This window comes from Perna viridis, chromosome 3 (assembly GCF_037379345.1).
Source record: "Perna viridis isolate PV_CMFRI_1.1 ecotype Kerala chromosome 3, ASM3737934v1, whole genome shotgun sequence".
In the NCBI taxonomy this organism is placed as follows: Eukaryota; Metazoa; Mollusca; class Bivalvia; order Mytilida; family Mytilidae; genus Perna; species Perna viridis.
Genome location: NC_142447.1, coordinates 34,981,679 through 35,008,719, shown reverse-complemented (window position 1 = coordinate 35,008,719; position 27,041 = coordinate 34,981,679). Strand labels below are relative to the sequence as shown.

General features: G+C 32.7%; 1 protein-coding gene and 1 pseudogene across 8 annotated transcripts; both read left to right on the top strand.

The window, feature by feature from the left end:
• Window positions 1–346: 346 nt before the first annotated feature.
• LOC148622013 (uncharacterized) lies at window positions 347–13,836 on the top strand. 7 transcript variants are annotated; one of them, XM_088571486.1, is made up of 6 exons: window positions 347–396; window positions 3,688–3,782; window positions 5,595–5,766; window positions 6,479–6,549; window positions 7,506–7,630; window positions 10,539–11,468. In XM_088571486.1, exons 2-5 carry the CDS (start codon window positions 3,707–3,709, stop codon window positions 7,613–7,615), a joined length of 429 nt encoding a protein of 142 aa, XP_088427612.1. In that variant the 5' UTR covers window positions 347–396; window positions 3,688–3,706; the 3' UTR covers window positions 7,616–7,630; window positions 10,539–11,468. The 7 variants fall into 7 exon arrangements, with proteins under 7 accessions (XP_088427612.1, XP_088427611.1, XP_088427613.1 ...); XM_088571485.1 differs by lacking the exon at window positions 347–396 and adding an exon at window positions 783–801; XM_088571487.1 differs by lacking the exon at window positions 347–396 and adding an exon at window positions 837–915.
• Window positions 11,490–24,136, top strand: LOC148622012 (uncharacterized; annotated as a pseudogene). The gene is made up of 3 exons (XR_015920531.1): window positions 11,490–11,606; window positions 13,828–15,157; window positions 19,491–24,136. The product of XR_015920531.1 is annotated as an uncharacterized LOC148622012 (transcript).
• Window positions 24,137–27,041: the final 2,905 nt, after the last annotated feature.

The following is a 27,041-nucleotide window of genomic DNA, read 5'->3' as shown; positions in this document are numbered from 1 at the left end:
TATTCTTTTGATTTCCGCTAGAATCTTGGTCCTCTTGAATACTCTTAAGAGAAACTTAATTATATATTATGATATATTTATATAACATTACTGTATTTCATTAAATATATAATTGTTTCATTCATATAATGCCTTTTGTTTTGAAATATGTCAGCTGTTGGAAAAGGATCATTGTCTTTTATACAACTCGTTTAAACTATTCACGTGATTGCCCTAACTGTATAAACCCTCAGTTAATTATATAGAAATAATTTCAATTGAGTTTTAAAACATCTTTGTCGATTTATATATATATACACTGGGGAAGTTTAACTTCACCTCCTTACCAGGAATATAGGTAATTTGATATCATATTAAAATATTTACAGCATATGTGGGATAGATATTAAAAGAAAGGTAATGCAAATTTTAATTCAAATATTTTATGTTTTATTACCATCATACAAAGTGTTTTGTTGTTGTTGTTGATCAGTCATTTCTTATCGCACTTATCATTCAATTGTCTTTTATCTATAATGAAAATACTTTGGAATGTCATTCATATAATCCTATGGGTTGGCAGGCATATATTAAAGCGGAACCTCATTGATAATTTTGATATATATTGAATGTATAGACCATATTTTTTGTGAAAATTCAAGAACTTATTCAGTGTTGTAATTGCTATAATTGCCATATCAGCACATTTAACATTGAAGGCATTGAACATATTTTATTGTATAAAGACCAAAGGTTTATTAACATCCTCCCCTGAAACACGTTACATCAAGATAAGAAATTGGACGACTCTATGACAAGGAAGTAAGTTTATGAACTTTTTCGGATAACTACAGGTGGTATGATGATTTAAGATTCAAATTTTAAAATACAGATCTGATCGCAGAAAGGACCTCATCGTGCAAAAATATGGCCCAGGTAGATAACAATGCAAATTTGTTCGGTGTTGTTTCTTTTTCACCTAGATTCATTTCTACCATTGGAAGTGTTTGAATTCTATATGGATCGGTACCTAAAAGCTAACTAAAAGTTATTAAACGCAAACTGATGATTGATGGTACTGCAACGTGCACTTTACATTGAAGATGTTGACATACATTTCGTATCAAATTGGCGTTTTAAATTCAATATCGAAACCTTAAAAATGTGCTACCAATTAATGAAAACAACTACTTGCCATCTAGAGTCATGGCAAATCTATCTTGTAGTTGATATAGTTTGATACTTATTATTCATTGTGGCTACTTTTCCCTAAACATCTTCTGATAGACTATTCAGAATATTATCACAATAAATGGAGAAATCAAAGTTGATATATTGTAGTATTCGTGTACAAGTAAATGATGAGTCCTATTTTTATAGATCCTAAACCACTAGAAATTTACAGATTCGCATGCAAAGATTGTACACTTTCTGAACATTAATATGCGAGTATATTAACAATGACGATTAACGATGCACAACATATTTTTTTTTTGAAATCTACAATGAAAATAATGGTGTTCAACAATTGCAATTGTGGAAAACATATCAAAACTCACAGTACATTCTGGTAGGATACCATTTTGCACAAGATAGGGTGGTCCGCACATTGTTTTTGAGATCTGGTTCATTACCAAAGGAAGAAAAATCCGAAATGACATATTTTGACAGATATTACGGATCAGAATAAAATTACAGATATCATAATGTGTGTAGAAGTCTAACATATTAAACTTACATACCGACCATTAACATCTATGAAACATTCCTTGCAGATGTTTTCCGAACTCCCCATTGTGATATGGACACCTGAAATCAATTTCTAAGCCTCAATGTGTTTTTGTTTAATTTCAAGCCAAGTTTCAACTTTCTTTCAATATTTTTACGATTTATTTTTTTCTTTAAATTTGAAAGGCAGCCATGTGAAATTTGAAATTTCATTTAGTATGTGCACATTAGTTGATCTATTGATGTGCCAAGATTGATTTCATGCTATTCAGACGTTTTGGAGGATTTGTACGTAAATAACGAATCTATTTTTAATAAAAAAAAAGTATAAAACAAAGTATTTGCCAACTTCGGTGAGGGGACATAAAAGAAACACAATCCAATAGATGTAACAGTATACACGATTATTTTAAATTCAAAACTTACCTCTCATATAATCTAAAGCCAGTAATTCACCATATAACTACCTATTTGTATAAAGTACTACTTTCTTAAATATTTCACGATAATATATAGTGTTTGAGTCTATATGTGTTATTTGCAATACTTATACTCATGATGACCGCAAAAATATCAAAAGCAATTATCGAAAAGTGGTATCATGTAGACCGACCTACATCTATATATAAAGGTCTGAGAAATTCCCATCAATGTGAGAACCAAATTTGGTCGTTCCCTCCGCGGGACTCGAACTAAGTAATCACTGCAGAAGTTTTATGGTTGTCATCATGAACTCGTGGATCGTTATGTTGTATCCATCTGCCCTATGAACATGGATTTGATAAACGTGTCATAGTTTTCCATTCCTCTTTTGTCTACTCTAGACTTTTTATGAGCAACTCGGCGGGTGTTTATAGAAAAGCAGAAGACGCTTACCCTTCCGGTGACCTAGTCCATGCTCACGGTTTTTAGTGAAGTCCTCGTTGCACATTTATTTTTTTTACTTAGCATGTCTTATTTCGATTATTTTATATTCTTTGTTGTTTGTGTCTGTTTCTTGATTATATTCTTTTGATTTCCGCTAGAATCTTGGTCCTCTTGAATACTCTTAGGAGAAACTTAATAATATTTTATGATATATTTATATAACATTACTGTATTTCATTAAATATATAATTGTTTCATTCATATAATGCCTTTTGTTTTGAAATTGTCAGCTGTTGGAAAAAGATCATTGTTTTTTTATACAATTCGTTTAAACTATTCACGTGATTGCCCTAACTGTATAAACCCTCAGTTAATTATATAGAAATAATTTCAATTGAATTTTAAAATGTCTTTGTCGATTTATATATATATACACTGGGGAAGTTTAACTTCACCTCCTTACCAGGAATATAGGTAATTTGATATCATATTAAAATATTTACAGCATATGTGGGATAGATGTTGAAAGAAAGGTATTGCAAATTTTAATGCAAATATTTTATGTTTTATTACCATCATACAAAGTGTTTTGTTGTTGTTGTTGATCAGTCATTTCTTATTGCACTTATCATTCAATTGTCTTTTATCTATAATGAAAATACTTTGGAATGTCATTCATATAATCCTATGGGTTGGCAGGCATATATTAAAGCGGAACCTCATTGATAATTTTGATATATATTGAATGTATAGACCATATTTTTTGTGAAAATTCAAGAACTTATTCAGTGTTGTAATTGCTATAATTGCCATATCAACACATTTAACATTGAATGCACTGAACATATTTTATTGTATAAAGACCAAAGGTTTATTAACATCCTCCCTTGAAACACGTGGCATCAAGATAAGAAATTGGACGACTGTATGACAAGGAAGTAAGTTTATGAACTTTTTCGGATAAGTACAGGTGGTATGTTGATTAAGATTCAAATTTTAAAATACAGAGATGAGGAACCAAACGTACGCGAAAAACCCTTACTTCGAAATTAACTACACTTGTTTTGATTTTGATGTGTTGTAGCAGCTGGTCAAAGATTTTTGTTTTTCCAGGCTGTGGATTGCACTGAAAATGAGGGGCTACCCAAGCAGGACTGTGATTTTAATACCGCTATACCTGTACATTCTTCTGTTAAAAGATACCACAGGTAAATCACGTTTATCAATGGAAATGTAAGGATGATAGACGTGATGATAATTTATTATTTTACAATAATAGATACCATTTCTAATTTGAAAAAAGAAGCCAACAAGCAACCATTCAGTTTTGTTTTGTGAGTGCATACACGGTAACATCTACGAATGGGTCTCTTTTGTTACACACGTGCATACTATTTTGAGGTCTTTTTAGCCAGATATTGACATGCGTGTATTCTAAATAGAATGGAATTGAAAATTCGTACTTATGTCAAATAAGATAAATCCATGACTGTGGAGGATTTTTCCGTCCCAGTTACTCGTATTCTAAATCTGTGTGAAACCTACCGAATTTCAACGGTTGTAGTGTTCAATTTAGACCATATAGGCAATTTTTGGCGAAGAGGATTAAAGCTTTGCACTGCGCCGGTTAGTCCGGCAAATTAGTTTTCGTATAGTTTTTTGATATACATTATACATTGGGTATATTGTTCAAACATGACAAGTTACAGACAATTTAAAAACAATGTTCCGGTCCGTTTGTTGAGTTATATACTTGGACTTGGAAAGTTAATGCAAAAATCAATTTTCCATGCTTGCTGGTATACGTTTGATACATTTGCTTTACTATCGCAAGTTACCGTGCGCTTTCGAATTTTTTCCCAGTTCGTTGATTTTTTGCTGAGTTACGGCCCTCGAGCATAAACTATATTACAAAAACTTAGTTTTCCGCACTTAGTTTCGTGGAATCTTGCAGATATACATTTGACATTTTGTGCATTGTTTTCCCATGAATTTCAATTTCGAATTTCATTCCGTTACTTAATTTTTTTGAGGAGTTAGGTATGAAAATTAATGCTGGTCGACATTGTTTGTTGCACTGTTCTAGTCAAAGAGTAATCAAGGGAACCAAGGTTACAGCGGTAATCAAAAGAATGTGATCCAGGCACAAAGACTAGACATGGAAAACAGACATACACGACCAAGAAAATAAAGTAACTAAAATCATACATACAAAATCACAAAAGCAAACTCGGACTCCACTGAAAACTGGGGACATGGACCAGGTGCACCGGTAGGGTAGCGTCCTCTGCTTTTCTAGGAAAACCCGCCGAGTTGTTCATAAAAGGTCAAATCCTGGGTAGGCGAAAGAGGAAAGGAAAGCTATGACACGTTGAACAAAGAAGTTTTCATGGTGCAGATGGATACACCGTAGCGATCCACCACTCTTGAGTAAAGGGTTCGCTGTCCCAAATTATACATGGTTTGCATAATGTTCTCTTCGACAGATTTTCTGTCCGGGACTTTGTATTGCCATGCCACACTATGAGAATGCTTGTTATTATCTGTATATATATGTAGTTATCTGTCTTCCGGCACCTGCGTATGGAGTTTTCATATTACAAGTTATACGTTATGCCAGAGCCGTAACTACGCGGACTTGTTGTACCGTGCTAGACTTATTACAGTTAGGCTTCTGAAACAGGGTTATTTTGCTACAGGATTACTCATCAGTAAAGATGTTTATGGTCGTTCATGAGCTTATGAATAGTAACGGTATATCTATCTGCACCATGAGGAAAATTTATGGGCTCTTTCGTACATGTTTTGTAGCTTAATAATGCAGATTTTAAATGAAGCTTATCTCATCTAAAGACCTCCGGTTGTCATCACAAAATATTTTCACCACGATAAGTTTATAACGCTCGAGAGAAATTTCTTCTCTTGTACAAGACATGCAATTAGATGGGAGTATGGGTCAGCACACATTTTACTCATTATTGTATTGTTTGTTTCTTCCCATCTTCTTAAATGTTTTGCAGAGGCTTGCTCAAGATCTAACAATAACGCACAACCAAATGATGTCGAGTTAACAACGATAGGCAATATTAATCACAGAACACCTTGTACAGTAAATGAGACAAATACTATGGACTGTTTAAATGGTGGTTCATGTTTTGCCACAGATATAGGATATAGAACGGTTCAGTGTGCGTGAGTATCGGATTTCTAGCATGTGATAATTTTCTCAATGAGACAGTAATAATAGACACACCTTAAACACAAAAAGTAATCATTTTATCATTGATATTGCCTAGATGTTTCAGTTTTATGCTGTATTTAAATCTTATGCTACTGCATGCAAGTAATGATTTGATATGCATTGTAAACACTTGAAATTAACCGTTACAATTATTTCTCCATTTGACAGTCAGGATTTTAATGAACATTGATAGCATTGTTTCATGGGGTATATCGGAGATTATAATTTGCATTACATTATATTTCTCTGGTTCGTTCATACACACAGGGGCACAATCATCAAATATATAAAATATGCAGCGTCGTCAGAAAGTTTCGACCGGAAATAAGTTTAAACAATTTTCTATTATTGTTTTCTTCACATACGACATTAATTGTTCGATGACCCCTAAATTTGGTTTTGAAATATAAAACAATATATGAATAGTACTTTCATGTTTTACAGAATTTTTTTTTATACAAGCTTTATAAATTGTGCACGTAACAAGTATAAAATCCCTATGATTTCTATTTGAAATATTGTAAAAATTCTCCGGTATCTCGAATACAATTTCGGTGTTTTTTCTAAAGTAAGACTCTAAAGTTTGTTTACCTAATATCATGTCAAACAGTAATGGGTATGATATACCTTATTTGTCGTTGTTGCATGTGATATCACTTTCAGATGTACAAGAAGATACATTGGAAGTCATTGTGAATCAATTAATCCATTCATCATCAAATTTTCACGTGAAGGTAACTTAACTGTATTATAATTCTATTTTCTGTCATAGATTTCCTTTCCTCTTTCGTCTACCCTGGACTTGACTCTTTATGAGTAACTCGGCGGGTGTTTCTAGAAAAGCAGAGGACGGTTACCCTACCGGTGCACCTGGCCCATGCTTCCAGTTCTTAGTGGAGTCCGAGTTGCTCATTTACGTTTGTTACTTTGTAAAGTTTTAATTCTAGTATATGTTTGTTCTCTCGATTTGACAAGGTACGAATAAATTAACACATTTTGTGCTAAGCCAGCCTTTTTAAAATGCGATCGGAAGGAAATTATGAAGTGTTGATTACATATGACAGGTATCTCATTGTAACAATGACATAAGATATTTTGAAATTTTAATACTTAGTGGTTTTTAATAACAAGGCGGAAGAAAAAAATAATGAACTAATTCAGGTGAACATTCTCCTTAGAAGATTTGTAAAGCCTGTTACCAATCAGATGTTTAGTTTTATGAATCTCTAAATGTTTCACATCTTTCTTTCTTTCCTTTTTTTAATCAATAAAAATCACTTTTAGTACGTTCTCATGAATTGCAAAAAACCTACATGAAGATGTCCGGATCATTTAAATTTCTACACGTATTGACATAGAGTTTACACGGTGTCAAAAATATTACCCAGATGTCCACTGATGGTAAAGTAGTGGAAGTGGATAAAACTAAAGGCATCCCAGAAAGATATTCATAATTTTAGACCTAGAGTTGCAAAAATATGTATTATTGTACTAAAAGTAGTACCAATGCATTCAGAATTTCTATTAAGGGTATTGTACCCCGATTATAAATAGATAAACATTTGATATTCTTGATTGTTATAAGTCATATTGTTTTTAAGTCATTGAATTAATCTACGCGTTAGTGTCATTCTAGTGAGGTTTATTAATGTATCCAGAAAATTACACGGTCCTTTATTATCCTTTCCAGATGAAGTTGAAACAAGTAGTGCTCTGATAGCCTGTTTATCTATTATTGGCGTTATTATCATTTTTGGTATTATCCTTTTCATCATCGTAAAGCGAAAAATGTCTTGTTGAAAAAGAGTAATAGAGGTAAAGTATGTCACGTATGTGAAATTTAGTTATTAGTAGTAAAGTCTTAGATTTTTAATTATTATATGATATATTGGGGAAAGGGAAATAGTGATAACAAATGAAAAATGAGGATTTTGAAAGAGGAGAATGGGTAATCGGTTTTAAAACATCATTTTGTATCATAATAATACTTGATGAATAAAAGTAGTTGAAATACTAAAATAATATAAAGAATATAAAATATTTTAGTTGTTAAATTATCTTAGCAAGGTGACCTGGAACAAATAATGATAGTCAATACTTCATGACAGTTCTATAATATTAGCATTAGAATTATTTGTGACATTTAATAATGATATTGTTGGTGGTAAAACTATTTTTCTCCAGAAAGAATTGCAAGTTTATTTGACATGCAAAATATACCTGCGTATTTAGATTGTACATGTTGAACCGTAATAGACAAAAGTCAAAATTATAGTATAATTGCATAATTCAACCTGTTCCAGAACACTGCATTATAAATCAAAAACACATTGAAGTTGCAGCAACCGTAGATATAATCCTAATACTTGCCCCAGTTGTTTAGAGTTAGACCTCTGCGATCGTATCAAACTGCGACCCGAGGTGCATTACATTTATACATTTTCTGTTTCTGTAAATTACTTTCAGTTTACACCCTGTGCTACTGTTACTCTTTAATTAATTCAGTTACAGTAGTTGATTTTTTTTTCGCGGGTAATGATGTTCGTGCTGTCCCGTACCTAACCTAGTTCGCAGGTACTACCGTTGGAAATTACGATTTACTGATCTATATCTTTAATGCATGACATAGATGAACAGCTTACAGTAGAATAAATTATGATTTAATTAGTAAAACTAGAAGTTATAAGAGAACATTGTATTAGTGCCACTTGGCTTGCTGTCCGTTAATTCACAAGTCAGTATTTGTTGCAACATTCAGTTATCAATGTATATATTTGTCCATGCTCCCAGTTTTTAGTGGAGTCCGAGTTGCTCATTTGCTTTTGTTACTTTGTAAGTATGATTTTAGTAACTTCATGTTCTTTGCTGTGTATATCTGTTTTTTTATGTCTGGTCTTTGTCCCTGGATTACATTGTTTTGATTACCGCTATAACCCTGGTTCCCTGATTATTCTTTGTCATCTTTAAGAAGCTGGGGTTTGTTTTACTGTTTAACATGTTTAACAAACGAAACAAAGGTTACACTACATATTATAATAGTAGATTAATTCTACCCTACCGGTTCACCTGGTCCATACTCATAGTTTTTAGTGGAATTCTTAGTACGTTTTATTTTGGTTGTTTTATGTTCTTTGTTGTGTGTGTCTGTTTTCCCTTCTGTTCCTTGTCACTGGATTGTTTCTGTTGATGTCTGCTACAATCTTGGTTCACTTGATTAATCTTTTAGTGCCGTCAAAAAATGATTTTAGTAACTTAAAGCTGTAATAGTATCAACACATTGCGAAACTAAATAATTTCACAGTTCCTACCTGAAATTCATACAAGCTGTTGTGCATAGGATACCTCTCCCGCTTATGATGGAATTACATTTGGCAATTAAGGAGAAGGTATTGAAAATGAAAAGCCACTAATGTCAAAGAATAAATTAATTCTATCTAAATATTTCATTTTGGCATCTTGGTGTGATGGAAACTTAAGCACGTATTTGCAATTGCGGACCTCTTAAATGATGTTGGTCTTGCTTATACAGTTTAGCTCTCCCTCTCTCTAACCATGGTTTTTGTGTTTTTGTCAAATACAGATTTATTTTCAATAAATGACTACTGTGTTACATGAGAGATTATGGAATACAGTCTACTATTGTTTAAACAGTTCTGTACATACCGTTATTTTTTCACATATATTTTAGATGTTCCATAATTATAATTTTTAATTATAATTTAACAACTTACCATCCTTGTTTACATATGACTGAAACTGCTAGTTTGACAAAATTATTGTAAACAGAATTGAGACAATCGTTGGGATATCTCTTATAGGCATCAATGTATATTTTTCAATGATCAAAGTCTTCTTGACCCTTTATCTCATGTTTAACCTGCAGAAGACTTTTTATTTTCAAAACTGTTTTATGTTTTACATTAAAATATCCGAAATTACAAAGCTAGGTTAACCACCTTAAAGTAAGTCTCTTGTTTCCTTAAGTTAGTGAGCAAAAATCCATAGGCACCGTACAAACAAAGCGAACCTCATAAAGCACTTATCAAAAACAAGGAAAGGAGACATACTTACACCCCAACTTTGAGTGCGAATATATATTGATAGATTTGTCCGGCCGCCCTTCATTCCACGTGTTATTGAGTAAAATTGAAGGTGCATTTGTTCGTTGTTTCAGTAAATGTTTGCCACTACAATTAAGGGTCTGGTTAAGGCTAGATAAAACTATTTTAACTACACCGCAGTTTTCATGCGCCTTTCAAAAGTCAGGAGATGTTCGTCAATTACATGTATTTGTGTCGTTATATTACCTTTTTGTTTGATTTTGAAAAAAATGTCATCGTTCTGTTATCGTGGATTTTATTACTTTTGTTGTTGGGGTCTTTCAGACCTTACTTAAACGTACGTTTGTACTTTTTGAAGACCTTTAAGTTATCTCTATAAGTATTTACTATTTTTATTTAGGTTATTTGATAGCGCATTTGTTGCGTTTCACCATATTTGTTCCTTTTCTATTAAATATGTAAAAGGAAGCTGATTCTAGTAGACACTTATTTCTCCTTAATATCTAGTTTTTAATAAGCCTAAATACAAAATCAACATATTTATACGATGTATATTCAGTGCTTTTAGCCTTCTGTACTTAAAACCATACGTTCGTAAACTTATTACTTGATGTTATTGTAATAAAATGTCTAATCTTTATTTAAAATCGCTCGCATTGTAGGTATCCTCATTTAGCGAGTAGTCCATGAAGTTTTATACTGACGTCGAATGTATATCAATTACAGCATAGGATTGTGGCAACAATAAATATGCTAATGAAATTCCAAGAAGTTCGAAGGCATGGAATTGTACTAACTAGACTGTACATTCAGTGTACTGACCCACAACACAAACAAACTTAAATAATATTAAATAGTAAATTGGATATACTACAGACTAATTAAGTTCCTTGACGTTATTACCCAAACACCCCCCCCCCCACGAAGTTAACATATCAAGTTTCTTGCATTCTTGGTAAGGATATATGATTGAAACATCCTGCTTGTATACATTCAAACAGAAAATTATATTAAAAATCAGTTTAAATATCATGTAGGCTATTTCTACGTTTTTGAAATTAAGGCATTTGAATTAATTACTGAATTGAATCGACAGGAAGATATTCTATAAAAAAGATATTGGTATTTAAGAAATGTATTAAAGTCTATACACAACCTGTTGTTTTCTGGAAAAAGTAGATTTTGGAAAGAATCTTTGGTTCATTGTGTTTTTTCTGTCTACTGTACCGGTTAGTCCGATAAAAGGTGCATATCAATATGCAAATTATTTCTATGAAAGCTGTTTTTCACATTTTACGAAATGCCCACCCACCGACCCCATTATTTCCATTTTCAAAAGCAGGGGACTAGTGGACAATTTAAGATGAAGGGTAATAACTAAATTACCGAACTGATTTCTAGGCAGTAGTTAAAAGAAATAGTTTTAAAAGAACGTCCATTTGACAAATGGCAATAACAAGGCAAAAACCGAAAAGTTGAAAAACCATCGTAATGGTCCTAAATTGGTACAGACATTTCAAAATGAACGATGTGTTTAACAGGTCTTTTAGGGCTTAACCTCTCGCTTCCATTACGGTTCATTATTTCCGGTATATTTCAGTACAAAATAACACCAGAAAGGCACATTAATAACCAACATTACCACAAGGCCAAGATGATTCATTTCTAACCAAGAATTATGCTGCAACTTTGGAAATAGTGGACAAACATCCGAAATCGACAAAATTAGTGTAAGACAACGAAAAGTTACTGTAATATGCATCATTTATCAATAATTTATTGAAAATTTTGAATTTGATCTTGAACTTAATAGCACAAAGCAAAAAATCGTGCGATAAAATCCAGCGTAGGGCAAAAATTTACGGGAAGATTTCAAAAGAAAAAAAATGTATATCTTAGCGAACGTTCTAACACGATAGCACGACGTTTCCAAGTTATAGAAAAATGATTCAATGGAAAATACATATAATAACATTTATTATAGCCAGAACTGCGTAAGGCTATTCATGTTTCTCGAATACACGGCACTAACCTTCACTTAGTTCTATGTGTTATGGAACTTCTACCTTAAGTTTAACCTGAGAAAGACTATGCATCAACTATTTGTATGTTTACACTAAAAGCGCTGAAAATGCCATACAACTACCTGGCAGTTCGACACCGGTTCCTAGAAAACAATGAGCGAAAAATAGAATTGGAATTCTCCTAAATTTCACCAAAAGTGGACTACATGAAGAATTCGTTAAATATTTAATTTCATAATTTTATGCTACAATTTTTTTAGATCTTTATAAACTTAGCTATTACAAAATAGCATTCTTTTTGTTTGGGTAGGATTAATTGTAAAATATTTATTGAATTTTTGTCCTCGGTATTTACCACATGTACTTGGGGTCGGTTTCTTTCTTTCTTTTTTTATTGTTAAAAAGAAAATAAAATACGAAATTATGTGTTATGACAGCAAATATTGCTCCTATAGTATCTATATGATGTTTCTGATGTATGGGGGTCGACTGGTAGGACATACCAGTCGACCCCACATATCAGAAAACTACATCTGGATAGTATAAGTGCAATTTATGCTGTTATGACTCATAATTTTGTATAACTGTAAATAAATCAATAAAATAAAAATAAATAAATGAACAAATGAAATAAAATAAAAAAATCCCGATCCCAAGTACCTGTGGGCTTATCATGTGGGTCTTTGAAAGAATTAAATACATCTGCCAATCAATGTACATGCTAAATAAGAGTACATGGAAATGAAGATACACTCTTTACATGGGCATGGGACAAACACTTTTTTAACCAAAAGAAACCATGGAGCACACATTTTTTAGCTTATCTGGCCGTAGGCCAAGTGAGCTATTGCCATCACTTGGTGGTGGTCGTCGTCGTTTACAATTTCATCAAACATCTTCTCCTCTGAAACTACTCAATGGATTTAGATGAAACTTTAGATGGTTGTTCTTTAGAGTATTCTGACTGTACAAAACGACCGTTTGGAGTTTTGATCTGTTAAAAAACATGGCCGCCATTCTAAAAACAGAACATAGGGATCAGACACCAGATTTTTTCATATATCTCCAAAACCATTAGATTTAACCAATTCTAATATAACATAAAAGTATTCAGCATGATGAGTTCGATCTGTGGTCAAAATCTGGGTGAAAATCTTTTTACCCATGTTTTACTTGCTTTTTGGACGTTTTTGAGGTTTTTGATGTTATCACCTTCAAAAATCTTCTCCTCAGAAACTATTATACAAAATTCAAAGAAAGTTGTTTTTTTTGTGTTTAGGGTATTCTAAACAAAATGAACATTTGGATTTTTTATCGATTAAAAAAAATACATGGCCGCCGTTACTAAGAAATAGGACATAGCAGTCAGACAGTAATTTTTTTTCTTGTATATATCTTCAAAATCGTTAGGTTAAGCCAATATTTTTCAATTGCTGACATAATCTTTATTATAATGCCTACAAATTTCTCCTAGAATCAAAATTGTTAGACGACTCCATGTAAGAGTCATTGCCCTTGAGTGGTGAAAAATGACTTTTTAACAGTTTTCAACCAATATCTTGAAACGGTGTTAGATAGAATGAAACTTTTAATTGTTGAAATTATTCTTATTATAAGGCCACCAAAAGTCTTCATGGATCAAAGTTGTCAGACTACTTGATTTAAGAGTTATTGCCCTTGATAGGAAAAAAATTCGTTTTCAGCAGTTTTCAGTCAATAACTTGAAAAATATAATAGACAGAATGAAATTTCCAATTGATGAAATGATAGTTGTGATAAGTCCAACCACAATCTTCAGGAGTCAAAATTGTCGATCAACTCATGTTTGAGTTATTGCCTTTGAAAGTTTAACTAGATGAGAGATTCAGGCTCATGTGAGCCTCTTGTTTTAATTTGAAGTTAATGGGACATGTGTTTTTCTTATCAGTCTGTTGTTATATGCACCGGTACCAACTAGCCGCGGAATATTGCATGGTCGCTTATACTATAGTGGTAAGTAACCTTTTGAAAAAATCAATAAAATGAAATTAAAATAGGTTTCGAACATGATTTAAAAATACGAATTAAATTACAACAAATAACATATGTGACCTTTGGAATGAACTTATGAAAACATGCATAAACATGAACGTGCTTCTAGGTGATAATTTACGAATATGAATACGAAACCTTTATTTAGATTCGATACACATAACAACGGACAACATAAGCTCTGGTGAGCTTTTAACCAAATGATCATATATATCACGTACGCAAGACATGCAAAGCACAGAGTCTGCTTATACAAATAAGCATGTATCGTTTAAAAGCAATAGAACAACAAATTACGAACACATACAAACATGAGCTACACAAAAAAACCCCCATAAAATATAGATTGGCAATAAAACAAAAAGCACAGTAACAAGCGCTTTTTACGCTTATATTAAGATTCATGCACAACCACAGTGTAGCACTAGTGAGCAGAAAAAAAAAGCTGTTTGCATGCAGCTATTAATCATTCAAGATTTTAAAAGTTTCAACAGCCATCGTTCTTTGGGGTCTAATATGCAGAGAAGGCATCTTGGCACGATCCAAAAGTTCTTCGTATGAGCTAGACATATCATTATAAACAAAACGGAATGTTTTTTCTTGACTCTTTCCAGTTTTTTTTAAAAATATTTACCAATATAGTATTGCCATGCCAAAAGGCAAAGATTTACCAATTGCTAAGAATGAAAGTATGGAAAATTGTGAGTCTTGTAAGTATACTCAAAAATGGACCCAAACGTTTTATATATTAGGCTGCTGAGATGCCTTCCTACACAAATTACCAATATGAATAGTTTCACAGTATTTTCACAATACAAATTTGCAGAGTTAGTATTGGTACATGGTTGTTTTTCAAAAGTCTTTACCAACTGCTAGGACTAGAAAATAGTCAAGATTAGCCTGCATTTTTATTTATTCTAATCTACTCAATCAGCTCCAATGATTCAGTGTCTAAGGTGGAAATTAATACATCATATTCAGGTGAAACAAAAGATAAGATGTCGTCATCTGCATAGTTATATAGTGTGCCATGTCTGATGAAGTAAAAGATATCATTGACAAATACATTGAAAAGAAGATGGCCAAGAATAAATACTTGAGGCACATCCTTATGAATGTCACTTCTAAGAACTATCAATTTTGATTAGTTTAGTAGGGATGAAGGAGGAATACTGAAAGCTTGGAAACTCCATATGCTGATAATTTATTAAGCAAAATTTCATGAGGTAGGCAGCCGAACGTCTAAGACATGTCCATTAAAACTGCAGCAGCATAGTAGGTTATATCTAGTGCTGATCGCCAATCTTCTATAAGTCTCAGTATTGTAGTTTGATACAAATGCAGTAAAGCACATACATGAGGGTGAAAAATGGAATCAAAATACTCTCGCTCAATTGAGTTCTAAAATTTTTTCATAAACTTTTGAAATAAAAAATGATATTACACTGACAGGCCTGTAATTAGATTTTTCCAAAGGGATATTTTTCTTATATAATGGTGTTAGACTGTTTCAGTCTGGAAAAAATCCACTATCTTTAGAACAATTTATCAATTTTTTTAACTGAAGTACGATTTGAGTTTTACAATTTTTCACAATTTTAGCTGCAGCCACCTACAACTGTAGCTGTCTTTAATATTCATTTTACAAAAAAATTCTTATTTACATCATTTTCATTAATCTTTTCAAAATCAAAAGATGAAGTACATAAATTTTCTCTTTCTGACTTAATATTAATAATTCTAAATACTAGGGCTTGTGAATTGATCGAAATACACATCTTCACTGATTTTTGTCGCTACCGTTAAAGAAAGTTATTAAGAAATGTTAGTAACTTCAGTTAACAATTCTATGATTGTCTTGTAATACAATTTTATTATCACCAGAATAACACTTCTTGGAGAAAAATGGTTTGAGTCATTATTTTTTGCACCACCTGTTTTTTTTTTGGTTGTCAGATCCGGTTGTTTTCGATATTTATCCCATGTTTTTGAATTTCGTTTTTTTGTGTATTAGATGTATGACATCTCTTTTTTTTTGGTAAATGGCTTTGCACAATTATCTATTCATACATGGTAATGGTTTTTTCTTGGTTTTCTTTTTTTTACTTGAGCATGCTTGTTCAGTATTTCATAGAAATAGAAATTGTGTTCATATTTAAGGTATATCTTATTCTCATCTTTCACTTTTGGTGTATCTTCAGGGGTAATAATCTGATGTATTTCGGTGTTAAATTTATCGATGTCAATTTTTTGTAGCTTCTGTAATTGATGGGTTATTGCTTTTGATCGTGTACTTTACCTTTAAAAGAAACTGCAATTATGTTGTGACAGTTGCTTTTACCAGTAGGAATGTTTTGAGTGTTAAAACACAGATTTTTCCGGTTTGTTCGAATGATACAAGAGATTGTGTAAAACCTTTTTGTAACATGTATATCTGTAATTAATTGTCATAGATAAAAAATTTCACTTATATCATTCATGCTCTGACATTTCAACTCATGTAGCGTATCAAAATTCAAATATCTTATATTAAATGTTGTCATAGTTTACATTACATTTATCTATATATTTTGTAAAATTTTCTGAAAAAACTAAGTCAGAAATAGATGGAGGTTTGTGAACTCCAAAATTTAACGATTTGTTGTTATTAAAATATATTTCTGAACTAAAATTTTCTATGATCTTACACTCAAAGTCTTGTCGACTGCTGAATGCAAAGTCAGTGTTTATCAACATCAAAATTCCTCCTCTCTAGTCATCACGACCTCTTCTCGGAAGCTTGTATCCGTCGGTCTGAAAAAATAAACTGTAATAAAAGTTTTGATCAATTTTAGTTTCTGCTATGATAACAAGTTTATCAGTTAGAAGCTCTTTTAATTCACCGAACTTGTATCAAATGCTGCTAATACTTAGGTATGCTGTGGTATATCATTTGGATGCAATAGACCAGAATACTGAGAATGATCAAATGTTCCATTGCACTCGGCCGTTGGCTTCGTGCAATAGAACACTTGATCATTCTCAGTACCTCAGGACAAATATTCTGGTCTATTGCATACAATCCATTTAATAACTGTATATTATAAAATAGCAGGCACTTAGAAACTAGCACAAAATAAAAGCATACATGAAGGAGGTGGAAAAGGCGAAAAATAAAACAAAACATTTTTGATTCACTTTCTCGCAATTTTAGTTCCTAAAGTTCGTGCGAAATAAGGTTTTTTGAAAATCAGCCAGCTAATGCTGTGGAGAGAACATAAAACGTTCTGGATACCATTATATATATATTACATCTGTCTATGTATAAATAAACAATATATGTCCACCAAATTTCTACTTTTAATTTAAGTTTAACAAAAATAGACCTGGTCAACTTGGTGTGCGAAACAGTGCGCCTAAATGTAAATATATAGTGCACCCTAAGATATAGAGTATCGGGAATCAGAAAAATGCATTTTTAGTAATTTTAATGTATATTTAGTTTTAAGACTACTTTGTCACGGAGTAATCAAGGGAACCAAGGTTATAGCAGTAATCAAAAGAATGTAATCCAGGGACAAAGACCAGACATGGAAAACAGACATACACAACAAAGAACATAAAGTAACTAAAATCATACATACAAAGTAACAAAAGTAATTGAGCAACTCGGACTCCACTAAAAACTGGTAGCATGGACCAGGTGCACCGATGGGGTAAGCGTCCTCTGCTTTTCTAGAAACACCCGCCGAGTTGCTCATAAAAAGTCAAGTCCGGGGTAGACAAACGAGGGAAAGGAAAACTATGACCCGTTGACACGCAATAGTGTGCAACTGCATACTGTTGATGTATAACGTCATTTTCATTGATCCGATAACGTCACAAGCCATCTCAATGTTTTGATATGTCTTGTCATGTAGTAAAATAGAGAAATATGCGTCAAAAAGATCAAAGGGAAAACAGTACAATATAGTATAAAATAATTCGTATGTTTTACTGTACTTGCTGACCTATTCCTTCACTCTTATGAGGCTGACTTTACTGCTGATCTGATCCAAAGGAAGGCACATTGTTTAGCCAGTTCTTTTGATCTTCTGAATAAATTTTAGTTTTATGATTTTTTTTCAAACATACGTACACGAAAATGAACTGACTGTACGAAAATATACATGATTCAAACGCAGTGTTGACATATATCAGAAACTAAACACTTCCGTTCATACACTGTTAGTGTAAGCAATCATTTTTTTGTCCAGTGTGGTGGACGTGTTTTTCAACAAACGGTCGGCATACCAATGGGAACAAATTGTGCTCCTTTACTTACTGACCTATTTCTTCACTATTATGAGGCTGACTTTATAGCTGATTTGATCAGAAAGAAAGAATATCGTTTGGCTAGATCCTTCAATCTCAGTTTCCGCTATATTGATGCCGTATTATCTTTAAACAATCCTAATTTCGGGGATTTGATACATCGCATCTACCCCAAAGAACTTGAGATAAAGGATACTACAGACACTGTGAAGTCAGCCTCATATCTTGACCTACAGTTAGAAATCGATGGTAAAGGAAAACTATTGACCAAACTTTACGACAAACGTGATGACTTTTCATTCAGAATTGTAAACTTTCCTTTCATCTGTGGCAACATCCCTTCGGTTCCTGCGTATGAAGTGTTCATATCACAACTCATACGTTATGCCAGATCTTGCCGAAACTACGCAGACTTTTTGTATCGCGCTAGAACTCTAACAAATAGGTTTCTGGAACAGGGTTATGTTGCTACAAGATTGAAGTCATCACTACAGAAGTTTTATGGTCGTCATCATGAACTCGTGGATCGTTATGATGTAGCCATCAGCACCATGAAAACTGATTTATTCAACGGGTCATAGTTCACCTTTCCTCGTTTGTCTACCCCGGACTTGACTTTTTATGAGCAACTCGGCGGGTGTATCTAGAAAAGCAGAGGACGCTTACCCTACCGGTGCACCTGGTCCATGCTCCGAGTTGCTCATTTACTTTTGTTACTTTGTATGTATGATTTTAGTTACTTTATGTTCTTTGTTGTGTATGTCTGTTTTCCATGTCTGGTCTTTGTCCCTGGATTACATTCTTTTGATTACCGCTATAACCTTGGTTCCCTTGATTACTCTTTCAACCCATTCTTTCTTCTTAATTTTAAAAGCAATCGACAGTTTGCTTTATTTACTTAAAACCAGATGGTCAGTATTCTTCAAGCTAGGTGGATACAAAATTAAACATGCATTCGTCAGAAGATACTGACAATAAAAAGAAGACGAATTTCATATTCAAAGAACATAGTCGATTGACTCAGAGATAGCCTTTAGTCTGAAAAGTCTGTGTTTAGGAATGAACCACAATTCATTTATTTTTTAATGACTAGATATCATCGTTTACACAAATAAGACCTCTACTTCAGGATTTTATAGCTTTTTATGCTTTTTTTTCGCAATCTATATATATTTTATGTTTTTCTTTGCTTCGTCTGAGTTCCTTGCCTTGCTTTTGAAAATAGTTCAGACTCGAAATCGTCATTTCAAGTGATTTTATTTTCAGATGTATCCGTAGATCCATGGGAAGTCATTGAAAGCCAATCAATCCTTTTACGATCCAATATCAAGGTAAATAAAACCTGTAGTAATGTGTGAAATTGTCTTCCAAATACATGTTGACTTAACCTTTTACAAATTTTCGATAGTCAATTGTTCTTTCATAAAAAAATTATATTGTAAGTTTAATTGCTACTGTTGTACAATCCAATTTTCGATAAAGATGCCTTAAAATGGTTTAACTAAAACATCCTGTAAAATTTGTATTATTATATCTGTATTTTCTTTTCATTGCGAAATGAATGGCGCTTTGTTATTGTGCCAAATTGTTAATTGTGGATCATTTGTGTACTGTGTAAATATATATTGTCGACATCAATTGTACGTAACTGCTCACACACTACGTAGTAACCATTTCTTTATGACATAATGAAAGTGATTCAGCACAAATAAAACAGCAGGAAAAATATTTCGTTATGAATATTTAAAAGATCCTGGTTGTATGGAATGCTTCTGGTACAAGCGGACCAGTGGCAGCTTATTAATGACAGATATTTATGTTTAATTGTTTGTTTGGTATAAATACCAGTGGCAATTGTCAAGAACAGTGATGTTGGATTTAGAGACTTTATGCATCAATTTGATAGTTTGATGAAAGTTGTCTGCATGATTGTTGGAGCTGTCAAGATCATTGTCGCTTTTGTTCCGTTTCATGTCAACATCATAAATAAAGCGATACAAAGACAGTAGTTTTTCACATGAAGGCTCGAAAAGTCGTCATTTTAGTTTGCCCATGAAAATGTTGGCATAAGTAGGGGCTACTATGGTTCCCATAGCAGTTCCATTAACTTGTATAAAATGTCTCCATTGATCGTAAAATTGCTGTATTTAAGGACGGTAGTGACTATTTCAACTAAGCATTCTGGGTATCGGACAAAGATTGGGGCCTTAAGACAAGAGAGATGTTTCCTCTTCCTAAAGATATATTGACAACTGTGCTAGATTCAATGTTGTCGGGTGAAGGTCTTTTCCTGAAGAGTAATCAAGGGAACCAGGGGTATAGCGGTAATCAAAATAATGTAATCCAGGGACAAAATTCAGACATGGAAAACAGACATACACAACAGAGAACATGAAGTAACTAAAATCATACATACAAAGTAACAAAAGCAAATGAACAACTCGGACTCCACTAAAAACTATGAGCATGGACCAGGTGCACCGGTAGGGTAAACGTCCTCTGCTTTTCTAGAAACACCCCAAAAGCGACGTTTTCTTCTTTCCAAAAAGCAAGGGTGAAGTTGATATTTTTCAAATGCCATCCCGATAAAAATTTTCTTCTTGTCATCCAGTTTCTCTGTTCCGTTCAAAGTAATGTCAACAAGGCAGGCGTTAATGTCTGACTGCATTGTTAGATGGATCGAGATCTTCGTTCCACTGATTGAGGTCAGATGTACAATAATCATTCAAGAAAGTAAGATGTTATTCCCAACAGTGATTAAGAAGAATCAATAGCATTAACGGACAATGAAAAAAGGGTCTGATCGTACCTGCGGAGAAAAGTAGTAGATAAATAACCCGGAGTCAGGGGGAGCTCTTTGATTTGTAGACCATTAGGAAAAACTTTGTGATAGATATAATAGTTAAGGTTCGATGAGTGATGTTCATTTCTTTTTTGTTTTGCTGGATTATTCTAAGACTTTTTAAACCAGCACAATACGAAAACTAATTCATTTATTATGAAAGATGTAAGGTTAAGGCCACTAGGATTATGTTAACAAACATAAAACGAACAGTTCAGAAACTATATAGAGTAACTAGAGAAATCTCCAACCTGATTATAGATAAAATGTTAAAATAACGATATAGTGTTAAAGTACTTTTTGTGGGGTACGAATTTTCGTGGTTTTCGTGGTTAGGCACACCATGAAATTTGATACCTAACGAATAAGATATTCCCATATTGGTGTGTATACTGAAAACTTCAAAACCACGAATTGAAGAATCCACGAACTTGTTTTTCGTCCTTGATCCACGACAATTGGTATTCACGAATTAAAGTACTTTCACAGTATATAAACGTCTCAGAATGTGACGACTCTTTTCACTACACTGCTCTACGGATCATAATTGATACAGGAAAGATAACGTAAGGATGTACGAGTATGAAAATTTCCACGAGTTTTAGAACTGTCAAATTTGCAAAGCAAATTTTTAGTTGTTCCCATCCGTGGGACTCTAACTCGTTCCGCTTTGAGATCTATTGCAAAATCGTCTGCACAATGTTCAACGCCCTAGACCACTCGATCTGCTAGGCTATATAAAATATAGCTTTCGTTCTTTCCTCCTCGTAGGACATACTATTATCTATGATTGTAACTTAGTATGTAGTAGTATAGGACTGGTCATCTAGATATTGTTATGTAGAATAGAGGATCAAATTAACTATACATGTCACATAAAATCAATATTGTACAAACGTCTGAGAATGTGATTCTATTCACTTCACTGCTCCATCGAATCATAATTGGTACAAGGACGATAACGCAAAGATGGAAGAGTCTTGAAAAATACCCAACGCTTTTAAAACTGTAAAATTTGCAAAACATCTAGATGAGCTTCTTGTACTACCATACATTAACAATTCAAACATAGTTGAGAATTTTTCAGATTCTTATATGTAGGATTATGGCAAATATATATGATGAAGGTTTAATAACTGTCATGCTAAATTGTTATAATTTCAGAATCAATCTATGTATTGCGTTCGGCGAATTTTAGTTTAAATACTTTTTAATTTTTTTCATTTAGATTGTTCCTTGTATTTGGTTCTAATGCTGCTATTGTGAGGCTACTGTAATATTTATATATTGATATTTTGAAGTTAATAAATCACGAGGCTTATTATTTTGTTTTTTTTTTCTTTTCCCGCTTTTTTTAAGGTAAGTGAAAACTTATGTTGTTCTAATAGCTTGCTGTATCTATTGTTTTTTTCTTATTGATACCTTTTTTTATTGTAGTTATAGGGCAACACATGAGTTCTCTTATACTTGTTTTTTTCGTGGCTGGTCTAATTATGGTGATTTTCCTTAACATAGTACTGAAGCGGTGTTATTGTGAGAAAGATAAAACATGTTATATTAATACAGCACAGCCCTTACGAATTAAGATTTTTAATGCATCGAAAACGCGTAGCGTTTGGGTGCATTAAAAATTTTGATGAGGAAGGCATGCTATATAGAATTTGTTATATGACCAATGACAATGCTAGATAATACAGTGTGTAAAATATGCTAATGACAATGGCGCGGCTACAGTGATGTTATTATTTCCCGCCAAACTTCAGCACGACCTGTTCTGCTGAGAACGTCTGCCACAAATTTCCAAATGTCAAAGGGAAGACATACGCTACAAGAATGGTTATACGACGAAAGAGAAAATGTTTACCTTTCTCCGATTTCAGAATAGGACGTTGATAACCAAAGAGAATCATTTCGATCCCTTTAAAACTGCCATTTTTGAACTTGGACTAAACTTTGGGGATAACTAGGATCCAAAAGACTATTTTTCTACAATCGTCATTGATGAAGAAATTTCAAATCTTGTAAATGACAGCATGAACGCTTATAAAAAAGAACACTAAATTGGCACTGGGGGTATTCAACCAATAGAGATCGTTTTGTGTGCAGAATGGGGATGCAGTAATTGAGTTACGCATGATGGACGCGGAATGTATGAACCATTGGCTTGAAAAATTTGTTATGGAGGCGAGGAAACAAAACGGAGAAAACTATCCACCGAAATCTTTATATTACATTGTGTGTGGTCTCTTTAGGCATTGTAAGAACATGCGTGTCCACGACGAAAAACTTTCTTTATTAGAAAGATGGAAGATTTGCTGATTTCAGACGCGTTTTGAATGCTAAAATTAAAGACTTGTTGTCGAAAGGACTTAAGTTCGCAAGGCAGATGCTATACCAAATGACGACGAAGGACAGCTATGAGTTAATGGCGTAATCGGTGAGACGTATTCAACTACATTGAAATATACTGTATGTTTTTTCCTAATTGGACAAGATGCTACTAGAAAATTTGTAAGATTCATTGGTCGGAACATCAAGACTTTCAAAAGTGGTTTGTGTGATTAACGTGTGGATAACAAAGATATCAAACATTATGTAAATGGCAAGTTTGTACTTAATTATAGATAACCTTTTTTATTTTCAACTGGCAGTTATCAGAAAATTCTATGTAATTTTTTTTCAAATTTAGAACGGATGACAATTCCATAAGAAAAAAAATAGTAGTTTAGATGTTTGCATGTACCAACAATAAGTTGTTGCTCTTAAATGGTTGTTTAACATTATTAAAATAAATGTACAGAATCCGGTGCTTTGATCGTTATTTTTGTCATCTTGAGTAATTTTAGACGAGGTCCTTTTCAGTAGATATTCGTCATCTATACAGCGGAAACTGAGATCAGAGGATCTGGTTTTACAATGTTTTTTTCTTTTTGATATATTGTGTATATATTTTGTTTTGTTTGTTTCTTTGTTTGTTTGTTGTTGTTGTTGTTATTGTTTTTAAATTATTATCTTATTTATTTTTTGGGGAAAGTAGGTTAATTTGTTAATAAAACATATTCTTTATGCATCCCTGATTTGAGTTTGTTTATTTTAAACACTAAGTAGTACATATACCACTTATGTTTTACATGTATTTTTAACAAGTTGTTCTTAATCTTGTATCTCAATATATAACATCTACTTAAATTAACCTAATTACAAAAAACACAAACAAACAAACATGAAAAATAAAACAAAACAACGATTTATATTATAATGGCGTTTTTATTACCTACGTATGATTTTTTTTATAACGTTAAGTAGTCATCCATGACTAGTTTATGAAAAAAAGCATTATTTTGTTTTTTTTTTAAACAGTGGTTGGTAACAGTGAGGAGAAATATGAAACACTTTTTAGAGATTGTAGCATATTCACTGTTTCTACCAGTATTTGCATTTAAGGTGTTACAAAAGTACTCTTTAATGACTAATACAGATCTAGTCGAGCCAGACAGTTTAATTATAATAGACGGAGTAAAATCTTTAATTCGGTCTTTGTACGGCATCAGCGTGTTGTTGGTTCGGGAGCTTCAACTCTGGTCGCTGCGTGGTGGGTTCATGTCTTCATCAGTCAACTCGTACACAAGGAACCTCTGTTTTTTACGAAAGGACAGATAATTTATTGTTTATTTCTCATCATGAAGATAAGATATGTGATTTACTTTTAAAGTTCAGAAAATTCAATTTGATAAGTTTTTTTTTAAATAAAGTTATTATTGTAAAACTACCAATTTTACATAGAAATTAAGAACAATAGAAATAATGATATTAAAAAAAAGAGTACGACACAGAAGAAAGACGACACACAAAACATAGTCAATAACTGGCTAATTCCTTTAACTTGCTCATTTTCTTTTCAATGTGTGACTACCCTTATCATTATATGGACAAGACCAATGGAAGAAGCAGAATATCAATGACAGATTGACGTCGATGGTCATATCGGAAACATACTCTTAATCGGTCAATCAAAGCTATTCTACACAAGCGTAATAGTCAAGATATAAAACCAAAAATAAATACAATACAATACATTAGAACAACAGAAATGGATAATTGACAATTGGGAACTCAAAGTCATCGCGTTTGTCATTAATTAGATTGAACGTGGTATGGTGGTACCATGGAATACATTTTGAATTTCATCTTTAGGAGTCTTGCATATTGACTCTTGTTGAAGCTTTTTGATATTGTCTGTACGCTTACCTCTTTTATCGATTTCCATATGAAGGTCAAGATACAGAATAAACTTCATTGAGTATGTAGTGTTTTTAGTATTATTAAAGAGGGCCACCAAATCTGAATAATAAGTGAATAATACAACGTCTCACAGTTCAACTCTCCAGAAAAAACACAACTATGTGCGATGTTTTATTTCCTTGGAATCATTTTTTTTCTGTTTATTTTTTGTCAAAATTTTCTCCGATTTTCTAATAATTCTAAACCACATTGTCAGATCTTAAAAATCGTTGATATTTTTGAGATTTTAAAAGTTGCAGAACATTAAACGATTGACTCTTGTGTATCTTAGATTTTTAATGTTTTTGCAATTACTGGAAAGCAGTATATGTGTTAATTCTCTAAATGTAGAAATAATATGAAAAACATAAAATTTATTTGTGATGCATTTTGATTATGGACTTCTCCTGTAGTATATAATGCAAAAATGATATTCCCGCTAATGTGTTTAAATTTATAATTGTTAGAAGCGTTTGTAATCAAAGATTAATTATTATTGATTTCAGTTTACATGTACTCGTCAGTCTTTATGTACATCATCAGCAGTTTCGATTGACAACGTAACGTTATTGTGACGTTACACCACATTTTCGTCTATGCTTGTAAGAGTGATATTGTCTTACTGTTTAGACGTTTATTCCTTAATTTAGATTTTGTGTCTGAATGTAGTGGCATTCCAGCCTCTAGCCCTAGTGGAGTGAATAAGATCCAACCCCAAAACAGCTGTGGGTTTAGGATTTACTGTGATATGAATACAGAAGGTGGAGGATGGACGTCGGTATAGTTTATAACAATATAATTTAATTTGATTTGTAACAATGTTTCTGATTTCTGGTTAGTTTTCTTTGAGCAAACCATGTTATTTTGGTTATCAGGAACTTTTGACTTTTTCCTTTGATTTACAAATGTCGATAATGCTTGTTACAGCGTACAAGCTCGGCTTGAGAAATCCCGTGATAAAGCCAGTATTAAAAACCAATTTCCTAATATTTTGTATATAACCTGGCTTGTAACTATGATATCTTTCACGTCGATTGGTCAGAATTTCATGATTCAAATAATCCCAATATTAATACTGCTTCGCAATTGTGACAGTTCTAACATCGTTGGGAATTTTTCAGACCCTTCTATATATATTTTTACAAGTTTTTAAAGAATTATATAGATTAGTTTGAGCTCACCTTGCCAAAGGTCAGTATTACTGTCAGTGTGTGTCCGTCGGAAACAGTTCAGTGAAAGTAGGCACTATTGTTCATGTTTTCCTGTGCAATATTTTCGTTTTGGATATTTACCCCCAAAAATAGCGCTGTTACTAAACTATAATCCATAAAGGTCTGACAGATAGAAGAAAAACACACCCTTTCTATATTTTCTTTTTTAAGGTAAATGACATCCATCTTCACTGAAAGTTTCAATTTGACCAAACCACATGTTTAAGAGTTATTGACCCTTTTATTCCATTTGTACTTATTGTGTTATTTACATGGAGTATATTGCATTTAGCTTAAAAACGTTAATCGTATCATTATTAAAAGGACCTTCATCAGTCAAAAGTTTAGAAAAATCGGATAGCTTTTGATTGAGTTATGGTCACTGAAAAAGCAGATTTTTTATTCTAATCTTAGGATTACCTGTATAAAAAAGTTTGTATTCTTTTATCCGTTTAAAAACATGGCCGCTGTTACTAAACAAAT

What these genes read in the sequence shown, in the direction of transcription:
- LOC148622013 (XM_088571483.1), top strand. An exon ending in TCTGTTAAAAGATACCACAG is followed by an intron (nt 3,783 to 5,594) that starts GTAAATCACGTT and finishes AATGTTTTGCAG; the next exon opens with AGGCTTGCTCAAGATCTAAC. An exon ending in TATAGAACGGTTCAGTGTGC is followed by an intron (nt 5,767 to 6,478) that starts GTGAGTATCGGA and finishes TATCACTTTCAG; the next exon opens with ATGTACAAGAAGATACATTG.